The 19028-nt window shown below is 39.9% G+C and overlaps 1 protein-coding gene across 1 annotated transcript in view; it reads right to left on the bottom strand.

Moving 5' to 3' along the window:
* Positions 1-1902: 1902 nt before the first annotated feature.
* The window catches only part of coro7 (coronin 7), a 360770-nt gene continuing 343644 nt past the window's right edge, over positions 1903-19028 (bottom strand). The window contains exons 20-28 of the mRNA XM_061974176.1: positions 18277-18381; positions 18125-18210; positions 17000-17141; positions 16843-16932; positions 15569-15685; positions 13518-13653; positions 13360-13451; positions 4039-4125; positions 1903-3960 (exon numbers count right to left, since the gene is read on the bottom strand). Of these exons, the coding sequence (XP_061830160.1) occupies positions 3952-3960; positions 4039-4125; positions 13360-13451; positions 13518-13653; positions 15569-15685; positions 16843-16932; positions 17000-17141; positions 18125-18210; positions 18277-18381 (864 nt within the window). The 3' untranslated portion in view covers positions 1903-3951. The remainder of the gene's footprint in view (positions 3961-4038; positions 4126-13359; positions 13452-13517; positions 13654-15568; positions 15686-16842; positions 16933-16999; positions 17142-18124; positions 18211-18276; positions 18382-19028) is intronic.

The following is a 19028-nucleotide window of genomic DNA, read 5'->3' as shown; positions in this document are numbered from 1 at the left end:
AAAGTAATTGGACAATTGGCTACACAGCTGTTCCATGGCCACGTTTGTGTTATTCCCTTGTTTTTTCCCCCATTTATTTCATTTACAAAGAGCAGATAAAAGGCCTAGATGGCATTTCAAGTGTGGTATATTCATTTGGAATCTGGGGAGGTCATCTCTCAATATGAAGTCCAAAGAGCTGTCACTATCAGTGAAGCAAGCCATCATTAGGCTGAAAAATCAAAACAAAGCCATCAGATAGATAGCAAAAACATGAGGTGTGGCCAAATCAACTGTTTGGTACATTCTTAAAAAGAGAGAACACACTGCTGAGCTCAGCAACACCAAAAAACCTGGAAGACCATGGAAAACAAGTGTCGTGGATGACAGAAAAATCCTTTCCCTTGTCAAGAAAAAGCCCTTCACAACAGTTGGCCAGATGAAGAAAAGTCTCCAGGACGTAGGTGTATCTGTGTCCAAGTCAACAATTAAGAGACGACTTCTCCAGAGGAAATACAGAGGGTTCATCACAAGGTGTAAACCATCGGTGAGCCTCAAAAACAGGAAGGCCAGATTAGAGTTTGCCAAGAAACATGTAAAAGAGCCTGTGCAGTTCTAGAACAACATCTTATGGACAGATGAGACCAAGATCAACTTGTAGCAGAATGATGGAAAGAGAAGAGTATGGAGGAGGGAAGGAACTGCTCAAGATCCCAAGCATAGCACCTCATCAGTGAAGCACGGTGGTGGTAGTGGCATGCATGGCCGCCAGTGGAACTGGATCTCTTATATTTATTGATGATGTGACAGCTGACAGTAGCAGCAGAATGAATTCTGAAGTGTTTGGGGCAATATTATCTGCTCATATTCAGCCAAATGCTTCAAAAGTCATTGGACGGCGCTTCACAATGCAGATGGACAATGACCCCAAGCATACTGCGAAAGCAACCAAAGAGTTTTTTAAGGCAAAGAAGTGGAATGTCCTGCAATGGCCAAGTCAATCACATGACCTGAATCCGATTGAGCATGAATTTCACTTGCTGAAGACAAAACTGAAGGGAAAATGCCCAAAAAACAAGCAGGAAGTGAAGACAGCTGCAGCAGAGGCCCGGCAAAGCATCACCAGGGACCAAACCCAGCGTCTGGTGATGTCTATGTGTTCCACACTTCAGGCTGTCATTGACTGCAAAGGATTTGCAACAAAGTATTAAAAAATGACAATTTTATTTATGATTATATTAGTTTGTCCAATTACTTTTGGTCCCTTAAAAAGTGGAAGGCACTTATAAAAGGTGTTGTAATTCCTACACCGTTCACCTGATTTGGATGTAAATACCCTCAAATTAAAGCTCAAAGTCTGCACTTAAAGCAGATCTTGATTGTTTCATTTCAAATCCATTGTGGTGTTGTACAGAGCTGGAATACTGAAAATTGTGTCAATGTCCAAATATTTATGGACCTAACTGTATAGTGATGCATGCTTGGCCATGGTTTAAAGTCAGATCCAACAATTGCGACAACGACTTTTTACTGTCAACTGAGTTTCGTTTTTTAATGATTTCTGCTGGTGGTGTGCCTCCAGGTTTTTTTCAACGCAAAAAATGTGCCTTGGCTCAAAAAAGGTTGGAAAACTAATGTGCCGCGGTACACTGGTTGAAAAACACTGGTTTACATGTACAGCATCCATTCCCCTTCTTAAAGAGAGGAACCACCACCCACGGTCTGCCAATCCATAGGTACCGCCCCCGATGTTGCAGAGACTTGTCAACCAAGACAGCCCCACAGCATCCAGAGGCTTAAGGAACTCCGGGCGGATCGCATCCACCCGTGGGGCCTTGCCACCGAGGAGCTTTTTAACTACGTCAGCAATCTCATCCCCTGAAATAGGAGAGCCCACCACAGTTTCAATAACAACAACAAACATAAAATTGGTCAAAATGTGTTTAATGTAAGTCAATGTAGGAAAAAACATATCTTACACCTATTCATATTTTCCTGTTAATATCCATACATGATTAAGTGTGGCATTTGGGTAGCACAAGTAAATACATTGAACCTTACAGCAAAATCATTGCACAAACACCGAGGACACCTGCAGTTCACATGCATATGACTGAACAGCTGGCTTTAATTCAGTCCATCAGAGGTTATAAGATGCGTAATTTGTCATGGCTTCATTGTATTTTACAAAACCCCAAACCAGTGCAGTTGGCACGTTGTGTAAATGGTAAATAAAAACAGAATACAATGATTTGCAAATCCTTTTCAACCTACATTCAATTGAATAGACTGCAAAGACAAGATATTTAACGTTCGAAATGAGAAACGTTGTTATTTTTTTGCAAATACTAGCTCATTTGGAATTTGACGCCTGCAACATGTTTCAAAAAAAGCTGGCACAAGTGGCCAAAAAAGACTGAGAAAGTTGAGCAAACACTTATTTGGAACACCCCACAGGTGAACAGGCTGATTGGGAACAGGTGGGTGCCATGATTGGGTATAAAAGCAGCTTCCATGAAATGCTCAGTCATTCACAAACAAGGATGACGAGTCCACATTCCAAAAGCCATTTATCAACAACACCCAGAAACGCTTCGCTTGGCCCGAGCTCAACTAAGATGGACTGATGCAAAGTGGAAAAGTGTTCTGTGGTCTGACAAGTCCACATTTCAAATTGTTTTTGGAAACTGTGGACGTCGTGTTTTCTGGACCAAAGAGGAAAAGAACCATCCGGATTGTTGTAGGCGCAAAGTTCAAAAGCCAGCATCTGTGATGGTATGGGGGTGTATTAGTGCCCAAGGCATGGGTAACTTACACATCTGTGAAGGCACCATTAATGCTGAAAGGTACATACAGGTTACATACAAGCAACGTTATCATGGACGCCCCTGCTTATTTCAGCAAGACAATACCAAGCCACATTCTGCACGTGTTACAACGGCGTGGCTTCATAGTAAAAGAGTGCGGGTACTAGACTGGCCTGCCTGTAGTCCAGACCTGTCTCCCATTGAAAATGTGTGGCGCATTATGAAGCCTAAAATACCACAACGGAGACCCCCGGACTGTTGAACAACTTAAGCTGTACATCAAGCAAGAATGGGAAATAATTCCACCTGAGAAGCTTCTAAAATTGGTCTCCTCAGTTCCCAAACGTTTACTGAGTGTTGTTAAAAGGAAAGGCCATGTAACACAGTGGTAAAAATGCCCCTGTGCCAACTTTTTTGCAATGTGTTGCTGCCATTAATTCTAAGTTAATGATTATTTACAGAAAAAAAATATCTTGTCTTTGCAGTCTATTCAATTGAATATAAGTTGAAAAGGATTTACTAATCATTACATTCTGTTTTTATTCACGATTCACTGGTTTTGGGTTTCGTACTAACACTGTCATTTTACCGTGTGGTTGCATATCAAGAAACACCCATGTAAAAAAGATCCCACAAAGAAAGTACACTAAATGTTGAGTAAAGAAGTGGTCCCGTTAAAAAGGTCCTCTCGAGCCAAACTACAGTTAATGAAGATCCCCCAATGTAGAAAATATATAAATGGTACAAATACAACAGCAATAGAATTGAAATACCTTCGATAAAAAAAAAAATTCCAGTTCAGCCAAATATGAACCCTGTTGTATCCTTGACATAAAAACATGTTTCATATATTGTGCTTACATAATAAGAGTGTTAGGAAAAAAGCAAGCAGTATAACAATAAAGACACATCCGGAATAGTAAACATCTTGGATTGTGTACCTAATGATGTGGCACCCGCACATTTCAAAGAAGTTATTGTTGTTGTTTTTGTTTTTTATCCCTGAATGTTTTGTTGCACATTTAAGACGTGAACAATCCATAAGGTTTATATAAAGACAGCAGAGAGATTCAATGACCATTTTGAATGGTGCAGATTCCTTGGAGTGATACAGTGTGTGGGTGTTAGCACGTACACGACTTTACATTGGGGCCCCTCTTCACTTTTAATCATCCTGGAAGAGCAAAAAAAGAGAGAAGTAGACATGATGAAAAATGGACACTTTCGTCCTCACTTTTACGCGTCCACTCACCCACTCGTCCTCATCGACCCCCTCGAAGGACTCCTGCGGTAGCGGGTCGTCCATGTTTCCCAGCTTGGCGACCATGGCAACCAGGAGCTGCGATGCAATACGGTACATTCAACGTTAAGATAAATATACATATACGGTACACCAGTGACGTGCGGTGAGGTTGATGGCTGGTGAGGCACTGACTTCATCACAGTCAGATTTACAAACATATGAACCCTAAAGAGTATCTTATTCACCATTTGATTGGCAGCAGTTAACGGGTTATGTTTAAAAGCTCATACCAGCATTCTTCCCTGCTTGGCACTCAGCATCAAGGGTTGGAATTGGGGGTTAAATCACCAAAAATGATTCCCAGGCGCGGCGCCGCTGCTGCCCACTGCTCCCCTCACCTCCCAGGGGGTGAACCAGGGGATGGGTCAAATGCAGAGGACAAATTTCATTACACCTAGTGTGTGTGTGACAATCATTGCTACTTTAACTTAACTTTAACTTTACACATACAAACTGTAGCACACAAAAAAGCACATTTAATAAAAAAACGTTATTATGGTCTTACCTTAGAAATTAAGTCCATGCGCCGCAACTAAAGCCCTCACTTAAACTTTCCACGTGCAAGATTGAATCTATTTAAAAAAGTGTAACCGAGGGTTTAAAAATGTCGCCTATACTGTATGAAACTACAAAATAACAAACACGGAGGCTCCAGTTTACACGAGGACCACTTTATTTACCTTCTTTCAAAAACCTCCACAACGTGACATCACTTCCGCTCTTAGCGCCTTCAAAATAAGAGCTCAAGGCATATACTGTATAACAGCGCATAACAGGAACTTAACATCACAAAGAGGAAAGCCCATGAAAATAGGTTACAAAAGTTATTTAATAAGAAGCCAAAAAGTGCAAAAACAATAATGTTCGTGTTGGAGGAGTTGTGAATTAGGTACACCTGCAGTCTGCAGGTGTATCTAATGTTGTGCCCCTGCAGTCATTCACAACTCCTCCAACACCAACATTATTGTTTTTGCACTTTTTGGCTTCTTATGAAATAATTTTTTAAAATAGATTCAATCTTGCACGTGAAAAGTTTAAGTGTGGGCTTTAGTTGATACAACAATTCTACGGCGGGGGTGCAGGAGGCGAGCCTCAGCCAGTGCGTCTTTTGCAGCCGTTTTATGATCGCTCAGCACAAGAAATACTTTACACACATACAGTTGTTGACAAAATACACTGTACATTATATACCTCAGCTAACTAAACTATGGAAATGTATAATATAATTCATATAGCAATACAGTCTCACTGCACAGCAGGCCAGCAGTTAGCCGAGTCATTGCGCAATCCATGTTGAGGCACTGAGTGACGTGCCTCAACTGGCTGCTGTTCACCGCACCGTCTCTTCTCAGTATTTGAACGGCAAATGTGAAAATTCAGCGATTTTGAATAAAAATAATCTAAAACTGGTGAAGTTAAATGGAAAATAACTTTATAGTATAATCACTGGATACATATAACAATTTAATTTTTTTTCTTTCTTTTTACATTTTTTTTCTTTCCATGATGGCAGGTGAGGCCCCGCCTCACCTGCCTCTAGTGACTGCACGTCACTGCGGTACACTCTGTACAGTCTAAAACAGGGGTATCTCAACCTTTTTTCTTCTACTTTTATTAAATTAAAATGACCTCATAACTCATTTTTGTTACGTTTATTTTCCAATCTTATTTCAACCCTAACAAAAGGGAAGACGATTGTTTTACCAGAACATTAACGAAATTAAAGTTAGTTAAAGTACCACTGATAGTCACACACACTAGGCGTGGTGAAATTTGTCCTCTGCATTTGACCCATCCGCTTGTTCCATCCCCTGGGAGGTGAGGGGAGCAAAGAGCAGCAGCGGTGGCCACGCCCGGGAATCATTTTTGGTGATTTAACCCCCAATTCCAACCCTTGATGCTGAGTGCCAAGCCGGGAGGTAATGGGTGCCATTTTTATAGTCTTTGGTATGACTCGGACAGGGTTTGAACCCAATCTTATGGCGGACACTCTAACCACAAGGCCACTAAGCAGTTTAATGTTGGTATTGTTTACTTTTTGTTTAAAAAAACAACAACATTCTGTTCATCTGCATTTTGTATTGTAGTATTTTTTTTTTTCAATGTATACATTTTTTTTCTGTCAATTTATTTGATTTGATTGTGGTTATGGTTTGAGTTTATTTCGATCATATATGCAATTACAACATGATACATCACAATTTCCAGATTCTCTTTTCAACATGTTCGAAAAGGAGTAGAAAGAAGCAAAGCTTATTTAATCCTACCCCTTTTCCATTACATAACAATTGCTAACACTTTTGTTCACTTCCTGTTCTCAATTTATTCACAATATACTCCACAAATAATACAAAACCCAATACCAGTGCAGTTGGCACCTTGTGTAAATCGTAAAAAAAAAACCAGAATACAATATTTTGCTAATCCTTTTCAACTTATATTCAATTGAATAGACTGCAAAGACAAGATATTTAACATTTGAACTGGTAAACTTTGTTATTTTTTGCAAATATTAGCTCATTTGGAATTTGATGCCCGCAACATGTTTCAAAAAAGCTGGCACAAGTGGACAAAAAGACTGAGAAAGTTGAGAAATGCTCATCAAACACTTATTTGGAACATTCCACGGGTGAACAGGCTAATGGGGAACAGGTGGGTGCCATGATTGGGTATAAAAGCAGCTTCCATGAAATGCTCAGTCATTCACAAACAAGGATGGGGCGAGAGTCACCACTTTGTGAACAAATACGTGAGCAAATTGTCCAACAGTTTAAGAACAACATTTCTCAACCAGCTATTGCAAGTAATTTAGGGATTTCACCATCTACGGTCAGTAATATCATCAAAAGGTTCAGAGAATCTAGAGAAACCACTGCATATAAGCGGCAATGTCCATGATCTTCGATCCCTCAGGAAAACCGAAATCAGTGTGTAAAGGATATCACCACATGGGCTCAGGAACACTTCAGAAAACCACTGTCAGTAACTACAGTTGGTCACTACATCTGTAAGTGCAAGTTAAAACTCTACTATGCAAAGCGAAAGCCAGTTATCAACAACACCCAGACACGCTTCACTTGGCCTGAGCTCATCTAAGATGGACTGATGCAAAGTGGAAAAGTGTTTTGTGGTCTGACGAGTCCACATTTCAAATTGTTTTTGGAAACTGTGCACGTCGTGTCCTCTGGACCAAAGAGGAAAAGAACCATCTGGATTGTTACTGTATAGGCGCAAAGTTCAAAAGCCAGCATCTGTGATGGTATGGGGGTGTATTAGTGCCCAAGACATGGGTAACTTACACATCTGTGAAGGCACCATTAATGCTGAAAGGTACATACAGGTTTTGGAGCAACATATGTTGCCATCCAAGCAACGTCTTTTTCATGGACGCCCCTGCTTTTTTCAGAAAGACTATGCCAAGCCACGTGTTACAACAGCGTGTCTTCGTAGTAAAAGAGTGCGGGTACTAGACTGGCCTGCCTGTAGTCCAGACCTGTCTCCTATTGAAAGTGTGTGGCGAATTATGAAGGGTAAAATATCACAACGGAGACCCCGGACTGTTGAACAACTTAAGCTGTACATCAAGCAAAAATGGGAAATAATTCCACCTGAAAACCTTCAAAAATTGGTCTCCTCAGTTCCCAAACGTTTATAGAGTGTTGTTAAAAGGAAAGGCCATGTAACACAGTGGTAAATATGTCTCTATGCCAACTTTTTTGCAATGTGTTGCTGCCATTAAATTAAAAAGAAGTTTCTCAGTTCGAACATTAAATATCTTGTCTTTGCAGTCTATTCAATTGAATATAAGTTGAAAAGGATTTGCAAATCATTGTATTCTGTTTTTATTTACCATTTACACAACGTGCCAACTTCAATGCTTTTGGGTTTTGTAACATAAACAAATAAATAAATATATAAAAAATAGTGAAGTAAGTTGTATTTCATATAGTGAGATAAATAAGATTATTAAGTACAGAATGTTTATCATGGTTCTTCTTCTTTGTACTTTGTAAACACTTTGAGTTTGACCAGTTTCTTAAATAGGATCATGTTAGTACACATTGTTTGATTTCTTTACGTAATCCATTCCCTAATTAAATTCCACATACAGATATACTAAAGGTCTTAAGTGTTGTTCGTGCATACAAATGTTTTAAATTATTGGAACAAGTTAAAACTTCACAAGCACACAAAAGGAGTTGAAAGAAGCAGAGCTCGTCTGGTCCCACCCCTGTGCCATAAGCAGCATTCCAAAAAGAAACAAAAAAAAAAAAGAGAAAGAAAGAACCAACTGAGGATTTTGTGGGCTTTTTTTGGTCTTTGCCACGGCCTAAAATGCCTAAATTTGTGTCAGCTTTTTAGGAAGTTACGGAAAAGTTGAATCAACTTGTGATTTTATGGTTTTGGTATTAATGTTTTAAGAGTTCCTTTAAATGCAGGATTTCAATTTTTTTTCCAACAAATACTGTATTGATGTTTTATTCGTTTTATACCACACAGATCAAATGGCTGTATTGAGAGTTCATTGTCAAAATACTGTACTATTTTAATTAGTTATAACTAATAAGTATAATAATTAAAATTAAATAGGAAAACACTGCCAAAGGCTGTTGGCCACAAGTGGCAGGTTATCTTCTCGGAAAAAGTTGCGAGACCGTGCATAATGTGCGGTGATTAGTTGAATTTGTGATTAGTTGAATTTGCACGATCGCAACATCACAAATTGCTAAAAGGACTGGTCAGAGCTAGTTTGACAGAAATAAAGGATTTTGGGTTTTTATTTATATAAATGACAATATTTAAAATAAGGGTTTATTAACTATAGGGCCAAGGCCAATTTATTTATATGAATGGCAACATTTTAAATATGTGTATATTAACCATAGGGCTGCCAAAAAATGTCTATATCTCAGCTGTGATTCGTATGGGCCTTAGCAGTAGTTGTAATACGCTTTTCCTCCACTACCTGTGGTAATAATAGGGCTGCAACTAACAACTAATTTGATAATTGATTCATCTGTCGATTATTACTTTGATTGATCGATTAATAATCGGATAAAAGAGACAAACTACATTTATATCCTTTCCAGTATTTTATTGAAAAAAAACCCAGCATACTGGCACCATACTTATTATGATTACGGTATTGTTTCTCAGCTGTTTGTAAATATTACAGTTTATAAATAAAGGTTTATTAAAAAAATAAAATAAAATAAAATAAAATAAAATAAAAATAGCCTCTGCGCATGCGCATAGCATAGATCCAACGAATCGATGACTAAATTAATCGCCAACTATTTTTACAATCGATTTTAATCGATTTAATCGATTAGGTGTTGCAGCCCTAGCTAATAATGACAATATCAAACAAACAGAAGAAGTCTGGAGCTAAAGTCAAAGACAAGTTTCTTGAGTGCAAAAAATATGACTAAAGTTGTAAAGCTATATTTTCATTTGCACTTAAATGTTATTGACAGTTTAATAACGAAATATGTTAATTTTTAATTTGTTTTTGTTTTTAGCACAACATAATTTTATGTAAATTTTTATGCAGTAATTTGGTTAATACTTAATTTTTTAATCAGCCTGGCCTAAGCCTAAGACTAATGTGATAAATAAATAATAATCTTTGTGATTAACACATTGTTTCATATCATTTGACAATGTTGTCCACTGTAAGTAGGTTACATATACCGTATTTTCCGGACCATAAGGCGCACTTAAATTATTTTTCTCCCCTCAAAACTCGACAGCACACCTGGTGCGCCTAATGTACGGAATAATTCTGGTTTTGCTTACCGACCTCGAAGCAATTTTATTTGATACATGATGTAATGATAAGTGTGACCAGTAGATGGCAGTCAAACACAAGAGATACGAGTAGACTGCAATATGATGGCATTATGACTCAAGTAAACAACACCAACATTTTAAATGTCGCATTGAAAATATAGAACATTACACACGGCGCTCAAAAATCTATCAAAATGTTTTAGTACGTCTTTGGTAAGCTATGAAGCCGCACCGCTTGATGGATTGTCGGCGCATTAAACATACGAGTATTATTATGGTGTGTGTATAAGGTAAAACATATTATCTGGCGTTTTGTTTTGCAATATTATGCAAAAGCAACTTTTCTTACCTTCTGGTACCTGCTGATCTGTATTTGGGATCTGCATAAATCCTGAAAAATTGTGCGCTTCCACGTTTGTAGTCGATTAGCTTCTCATTTTCTCTATCTTCTTGTTATGTGACATTCATCCTCCGCTGTTGCCATTTCTAATATAAAGTAGTGTAAAGTTCTTACTTATATCTGTCAGTAAACTCGCCACGAAAGCGCTAAAACATACCGGTGTAGTGAGTTTACATTATTCACCCAAGGAACTTTAGTTATTAGAGAGTTCCGGTCGGATGTTTTTTTTGTTGTTTCCGGATGAGAAGATGCTGCTCCGTTATTGATTGAAGTCTGAATGTCATTAAAACAGTTAGCTCCATCTTTTGACACTTCTTCCACCCCCGTCCTTGCACGCTACACCGCTACAACAAAGATGACGGTGAGAAGACGCTGCCGAAGGTGAGCCACGTAAATAAGACCGCCCACAAAACGGCGCTTATGAAGTGACTGTCAGATGATCTGTAAAACATAATCTATGCAACATTTTGACCAAAGAACCACCATTACATGTTATGTCGACCACAAGATAGTGTTTTCCATTTGGAAAAAAAATCATAATATGACCCCTTTAACGCGCCTTTTAATCCGGTGCGCCTTTTGTATGAAAAAATACCTGAATAGACCCATTCATCAGCAGTGCGCCTTATAATCCGGTGCGCCCTATGGTCCTGAAAATACGGTAATTCAGTGTTAATATTTGAGTGGGACCCTCTGTAGGGGACATGTTGGGCTCTGTTTTCAATTGATCTTTAATTAGGAAGCAGATCTCCGATCAAACAGTGCATTTAGTTCATTAATTAAATGGCGGCATAATGTCTGAATTGAACAGTTCTACAAATACTGAAGAGTTTTAAAATATATTATTTGACTCTTTAGTGAGCTTCTCAAAATCAACAAGCTGGTTGGAGACCAGAGTGAAGTGAAGTGAATTACATTTATATAGCGCTTTTCTCTAGTGACTCAAAGCGCTTTACATTGTGAAACCAATATCTAAGTCGAAGCCAGAAGTCGAGTTTCTTAACATGGAGACATTCTCAATACTTTTCTTTTGTCGAGCACAAAGAAAATAAAATTTTAGTTAAATGTAAGTTGTGTCTTGGATCAAAGATCCTATCTACTTAAAGTTAAAGTTAAAGTGCCATTATGTTGCAGCTATTTAAAATAGTTTTGTCAATTTGTTCTGGCCTGATATAAATTGGCCCTTTGAAACATTTATTTGTCTTTGTGTATTGTATGTAGACCACATTGCTTAGCAGAGTTCAGTGATGCAAATGCATGTCAAGTTGATCAACACATTGTATTATTCTCCAGTGCAATAACAGTACTGAAATGAAGGCTAAAAGGGCATTAATGGGAGCCTTAAAAAAAGGGGGAAAAAAAGAAGTAACTAAATAGTTACTTTTCACAGTAACGCATTACTTTTTGGTGTAAGTAACTGAGTTAGTAACTGAGTTACTTTTGAAGTAAAGTAACTAGTAACTGTAACTAGTTACTGGTTTTCAGTAACTAACCCAACACTGCTCGCTACTGATTTTCATCGATCTGTTAATGCACGCTTTGTTTGTTTTGGTTCGTCAGACAGACCTTCAAAGTAAGATCTATCGCATGCCTGCGTTTCACCAATCAAATGCAGTCACTGGTGACGTTTGACTCCGTTTCACCAATCAAACTGCTTAAGCTTACATGAACTCAACGTCAAATTTGAGGAAGCACATCGCAGTAAGTAACGTTAGTAGATATTTTGGCTGTCACCGTAGGCTGATGTTAGCTTCCCTGCTATGAATCACTGTCAAATGTACATCGGGTGGGGACATTTATTAACGCACTGCAGCCTCATAGACAGACAGAGACACACACACTCACACGCACAGTCGCACACACACTCACGCATGCGTAGAAACACCAATCAGAAGTGCACAGTGTGTTCCCAGGTGCAGCCCACACCTATCAGTTTATGGTTTGCGTAAAGGCTAACTTGTTATTTTCCTTTGTAATCTCTGCCTACTAAGTTTATGGTGATGTTAAGTTATTTTTTATGTTAATGTATTATTATTTAATATATATTATTGTTTTAGTTGCTTAAGAGATATTCCTGGCTCTGAATTTGCTCATTGCTATTTTTATGTTTTTGTGCATTATTTGATGTCGTCATCATTAAGCGAACAGGTTACACATCAGTTACTCAGTAATTGAGTAGTTTTTTCACAACATACTTTTTACTTTTACTCAAGTAAATATTTGGGTGACTACTCCTTACTTTTACTTGAGTAATAAATCTCTAAAGTAACAGTACTCTTACTTGAGTACAATTTCTGGCTACTCTACCCACCTCTGTTGGAGACCCCGTATCGAGAAAAATTTGCTTCAATACATCAACTTTTCTATTTAGGAACTGTCGGAGGCAGATATTTACATATATTTAAAATTTAAGTGTTACTTCTTTTAAATTCATTTTCATGTTACAAAACAGCTAGTGTTTTTCTTCCAAATGTGGTCTTTTGGTTGTCTGCAAAACTGTGTGCTTGACCTTGAAGTGAGGAATGTTAGAGAGAGAGATAATGGACATTTGTTTTGGCTAGAGAGACATGACTGCCAGGGACTTAAGAGGGAAGAGGGTTTTTCGGGGGGCAGACCATCTTAGCGGCGCAATTGAATGTTCTATGCTGGACTGGTCTCAACGTATATCTGCAAAGCTTTGCAAATATATTACAAAATACCTATTCTGTCTCTGGTGGTTTTTCAACTCAGCTTTAAGTGTCGTAAAGAGCTTGGGAGCGACTTCCTCCCTGGGAGGAACAACTGGTCCAAAACGCAACAGAACCCTGCTCAAAAACCAATTAAAAATCAAGGTTCCACTGTGTATTCTGCAGCACAGCAGCAAAATAACGATAAGGAGTTCAGTTAGCTGATGGGTTTATTGTGCTTTTGTAAAAGTTTTACATGAGCAGTTTAACAACAACAATTTAACAAAGTTGCATCTTGTGGAGTTAATTAAGGGAGAAAACGACATCAAGAGGTTGCCTACAACCAGAGTTGTTCTTCTGAAGTTTTTAACCCAGCATCAATTCCATACACACATGACCACACACACTCACCTCCTCTTTCTTCTGTTCATCAGTCTTCTCCTCCAGGTAGAAAGAAGAGGGCATGTACTTCCTCACTGGGGTCTCTTTGGGGGCTTCGCTCACTAGCAACACATCCACATGTCACACTTAAAGCCGGAAGATTCTACACTTTAAGGTGTGTGTCGTACCGGGCGTCATGTCGGCAGGCCTGAGGCTGATCTTTTTGTGCTTTGCGTCAATGTTGCCCAGCCAGGCCGAGGCGGTCAGTGCCGGTTCCCAGCACACGGACGTGTCTGGGTACACATCATCCTGGAAAAACTCTTTCTGGAGAAACAATAGAGAAGCATGGCGGATGTTTGGAAGAGTTTGCTGTGGAATGCCCCCATTAAACATCAAAACCCAAAACCAGTGAAGTTGGCACGTTGGGTAATTCGTAAATAAAAACAGAATACAATGATTCGCTAATCCTTTTTAACTTATATTCAGTTGAATACACTGCAAAGACAAGATATTTAAAAAAGTTGGCACAGGGGCATTTTTACTATTGTGTTACATGGCCTTTCCTTTTAACAACACTCACATTTGGGAACTGAGGAGACCAATTTTTGAAGCTTTTCAGGTGGAATTATTTCCCATTCTTGCTTGATGTACAGTTTAAGTTGTTCAACAGTCCGGGGGTCTCCGTTGTGGTATTTTAGGCTTCATAATGCGCCACACATTTTCAATGGGAGACAGGTCTGGACTACAGGCAGGCCAGTCTAGTACCCGCACTCTTTTACTATGAAGCCACGTTGATGTAACACGTGGCTTGGCATTGTCTTGCTGAAATAAGCAGGGGCGTCCATGGTAACGTTACTTGGATGGCAACATATGTTGCTCCAAAACCTGTATGTACCTTTCCGCATTAATGGTGCCTTCACAGATGTGTAAGTTACCCATGCCTTGGGCACTAATGCACCCCCATACCATCACAGATGCTGGCTTTTGAACTTTGTGCCTATAACAATCCGGATGGTTCTTTTCCTCTTTGTTCCGGAGGACACGACGTCTACAGTTTCCAAAAACAATTTGAAATGTGGACTCGTTAGACCACAGAACACTTTTCCACTTTGCATCAGTCCATCTTAGATGAGCTCGGGCCCAGCGAAGCCGGCGGCGTTTCTGGGTGTTGTTGATAAACGGCTTTCGCTTTGCATAGTAGAGTTTTAACTTGCGCTTATAAATGTAGCGACAAACTGTAGTTACTGACAGTGATTTTCTGAATTGTTCCTGGGCCTATGTGGTGATATCCTTTACACACTGATGTCGCTTTTTGATGTAGTACTGCCTGAGGGATCGAAGGTCACAGGCATTCAAGTGATTTCTCCAGATTCTCGGAACCTTTTGATGATATTACGGACCTTAGATGGTGACATTCCTAAATTCCTTGCAATAGCTCGTTGAGAAATGTTGTTCTTAAACTGTTCGACAATTTGCTCACGCATTTGTTGACAAAGTGGTGACCCTCGCCCCATCCTTGTTCGTGAATGACTGAGCATTTCATGGAAGCTGCTTTTATACCCAACCATGGCACCCACCTGTTCCCAATTAGCCTGTTCACCTGTGGGATGTTCCAAATAAGTGTTTGATGAGCATTCCTCAACTTTCTCAGTCTTTTTTGCCACTTGTGCCAGCTTTTTTAAACGTGTTGCAGGCATCAAATTCCAAAAAAGCTAATATTTGCAAAAAATAACAAAGTTTAACAGTTCGAAAATCTTGTCTTTGCAGTCTATTCAATTGAATATAGGTTGAAAAGGATTTGCAAATCATTGTATTCTGTTTTTATTCACCATTTACACAACGTGCCAACTTCACTGGTTTTGGGGTTTGTACTTAGTTATCAAAAACTAATGAATATTATGGAAAATGACTGCCAGATTCATTTTCAGGAGAAAAACACATAAAGGGAATTTGTTCGTGAAATTTCATCTGTCATCTGATGCTTTGAGTCTGTTAAAACTGGTATGTTTGTTGCATTCACATTTGAGCTCAGGTGAACCAAATCACACCAGAGTCCACTTGAAAATGGACTGAGACCCCTCTGTGCACACCAGGGTTTGGTTAGTTCCTTTTGAACCAGTGTAACCCTAAATTCACATGCATCATGACACCTTTAGTTGGCCTCACATTCCACCTAAAATGTTTAAGAATGTTGCCGTATGATGTGCTGCAGAATTCCCATGTGTCCATGAGGTCTCACCTTGACCCGTGGCACCTTGAAGACCACAGGCTCCAAGGAGGTCTTGGTCAGCATCAGCGCTGCAGCTATCTCCACTTCACGCACGTTGCACTCAGACTTTTGCAGGAAGGCCAAGCCCTGCAGCATTGCGGCATAAACACAAGCGTTACTTTGAAACAGGGCTATTCAACTGGCTGCCCGGGGGGCAAAATCAAAAATGACACCATTCCGGCCCCAGAGCTCTGTTCAAAACTTGGGAGACAAACATATTTGGAGCAAATTTCTAAACACACTAAAGTGCTCCTGTTGTATAGAAGAACTTGGACCACTGTAAACACATTGGCAGATCATTGCATTGACATTTTAATGAGAGATGTCCGATAATTGCTTTTTTGCTGATATCCGATATTGTCCAACTCTTAATTACCGATACCAATATCAACCGATACCGATATATACAGTCGTGGAATTAACACATTATTATGCCTAATTTTGTTGTGATGCCCCGCTGGATGCATTAAGCAATGTAACAAGGTTTTCCGAAATAAATCAACTCAAGTTATGGAAAAAAATGCCAACATGGCACTGCCATATTTAATATTGAAGTCACAAAGTGCATACATTTTTTTAACATGCCTCAAAACAGCAGCTTGGAATTTGGGACATGCTCTCCCTGAGAGAGCATGAAGAGTTTGAGGTGGGCGGGGTTGGGGGGTGGGGGGGTAGGGAATAGCGGGTGTGTATATTGTGGCGTCTCGGAAGAGTTAGTGCTGCAAGGGGTTCTGGGTATTTGTTCTGTTGTGTTTATGTTGTGTTACAGTGCGGATGTTCTCCCGAAATGTGTTTGTCATTCTTGTTTGGTGTGGCTTCACAGTGTGGCGCACATTTGTAACAGTGTTAAAGTTGTTTATACGGCCACCCTCAGTATGACCTGTATTGCTGTTGCCATACAGGTTTATTGGCGCTCTGTACTTCTCCCTACGTCCGTGTACACAGCAGCGTTTTAAAAAGTCGTAAATTTTACTTTTTGAAACCGATACCGATAATTTTGAAACCGATACCGATAATTTCCGATATTACATTTTAAAGCATTTATCGGCCAATAATATCGGCAGTCCGATATTATCGGACATCCCTAATATATATATATATATATACTACTGTAGAGGACGCTGGTTCGCCATTCCCTTGGTCCTTAACTTTCTGTAAATGTAGCCCCCAAAACATTTTCAATGAATATCCCTGACTTAAAGTGATCCCAAAAGCTGGGAGAGTGTGAATGACGTGGATCGTACCTTATGCGGCTCAGGACTGTTAAAACTGCAGCACTCCAGGAAGTAAGGCTCTTCAGGCAGGACCTCATAGATCACCACCCTGGTGTCCCCCTGAATGATGAACACAACTCTTTAATATTTCAATAACGCTCTCCTTTTGACGGCGATTCTTCCTTACTTTCCCAGTGAGGAGGACCACACTGGTGTCGGGGTCGTAAAAAGGGATCAGCGTTGAGGGGGAGACGTCTAAGGAGACGCTTGCCACCACTCCAGAGGACAAGGAGACGGCGGAGTACAAGTAGAGGACTCTCTCACTGCAGCTACATAAAAAAGTAAGCACTTAGGCATGGAGACGGTTTCTACAAACATTTGTGGAAGAATGGGTCGCTCTCAGTCTTTTCCAGTCGTGAAATTTCCTCGCTCCTAAATTTCCAAAGTCAACTTTATTATAAGAAAAGTGAAGAGTTTGGGAACAACAGCAACTCAGCCACCAAGTGGTAGGCCACGTAAACTGACAGAGAGGGAAAGACTTTCTGCACAGTCAGTTGCTACAGAGCTCCAAACTTCATGTGACCTTCCAATTAGCCCACGTACAGTACGCAGAGAGCTTGATGGACCGGGTTTCCATGGCCGAGCAGCTGCATCTAAGCCACACATCAATGCAAAGCGTCGGATGCAGTGGTGTAAAGCACGTCACCACTGGACTCTAGAGCAGTGGAGTGAAGTGAATTATATTTATATAGCGCTTTTCTCTAGTGACTCAAAGCGCTTTACATAGTGAAACCCAATATCTAAGTTACATTTAAACCAATGTGGGTGGCACTGGGAGCAGGTGGGTAAAGTGTCTTGCCCAAGGACACGACGGCAGTGACTAGGATGGCGGAAGCGGGAATGGAACCTGGAACCCTCAAGTTGCTGGCACGGCCACTCTACCAACCGAGCTGTACCGCCCCAGTGGAGACGCCTTCTCTGGAGTGATGAATCACTTTTTTCCATCTGACAATTTGATGGACGAGTCTGGGTTTGGAGGTTGCCAGGAGAACGCTACATTTCGGACTGCATTGTGCCGAGTGTGAAATTTGGTGGAGGAGGAATTATGGTCTGGGGTTGTTTTTCAGGAGTTGGCCCCTTAGTTCCTGTGAAAGGAACTTTGAAGGCTCCAGGATACCAAAACATTTTGGACGATTCCATGGGATGGCACTTCAAGTTCATAAGTGAGTAAAGGCAGGTGGTCAAATACTTTTGGCACTATAGCGTATGAACACTAATTGCATAACAATTACGTCCACTTTGTGTCATTTACCTGTCAAATCCAGACACCAGCAGGTACTTGCCCTGACACACCCACACCACACGAGCTCCTCTGTGGCCCTCGGGACCTGGAGCCTCCTAGACATAACAAAAATATGTTCACTGTATGTGTGAAAACATCTGAGCATAATCATGTGCGACAACCTGCACGGGTGCAGTGGACTTGCGGGGGTCGTAGATGCGAATTTTTCCATCTTTGCACACGGTCGCCAGCAGCTTGCCATTCAGGCTCCAAGCCATGCAGAACACCTGAGCAAAAAAAAAAAGATAATTATAAAAATCTATTTATTCCCATTATTCAGGTGGCAGCAGTACAAGAAATACAGTAAAGGTAAATAGAGTAATAAAGACAACTAGATGAGGCAATTCCTGAAGGAATTGCGCGTGAATGCTCCAATGCTGAAGTTGAACTGAAATCCTGGAATTTTTTTTTAGAATTGTTGAAGTAGAGCACACAATTCCTGAACAGGCTGAATATTTAGAAGTTGGAACAGTTTGAATCAGATGAAAAATGTGGGAATTGTGGAACTTTGAAGAATGTCTCATTCATTTCAATGGGAACTTCCCAAAAATTTGGTAATTTCGGGAAAATGGTAAAAATCTTGAATGGTCTGAATGGGTTGAAATGGTTAGTGTTGAAGTCTTTCAAATCGGTCGAGAAATGTTGAAGTAGTAACATGTTGAATTGAGAAATGGTATTACGGAATTGCTGGAATTTGGGGAAAACCAGGAATTTTTCCGGTTCAAAAAACAACTTTGTTTTTTTGTCCTGATTAAGAAAAATGTTTGGACGGTGGAACGGTTGAAATGCGTTGAAAAATGTGGAAGGAGTAGTCGCCAGAAAAAAGGGTAAAAATAGGGCTTTGGAAAACCAGGAATTCTGGAAAATCCTGGAA

Source organism: Nerophis lumbriciformis, linkage group LG22 (genome assembly GCF_033978685.3).
Source record: "Nerophis lumbriciformis linkage group LG22, RoL_Nlum_v2.1, whole genome shotgun sequence".
NCBI classification, from domain to species: Eukaryota; Metazoa; Chordata; class Actinopteri; order Syngnathiformes; family Syngnathidae; genus Nerophis; species Nerophis lumbriciformis.
This window is presented reverse-complemented; position numbering and strand designations above follow the sequence as displayed.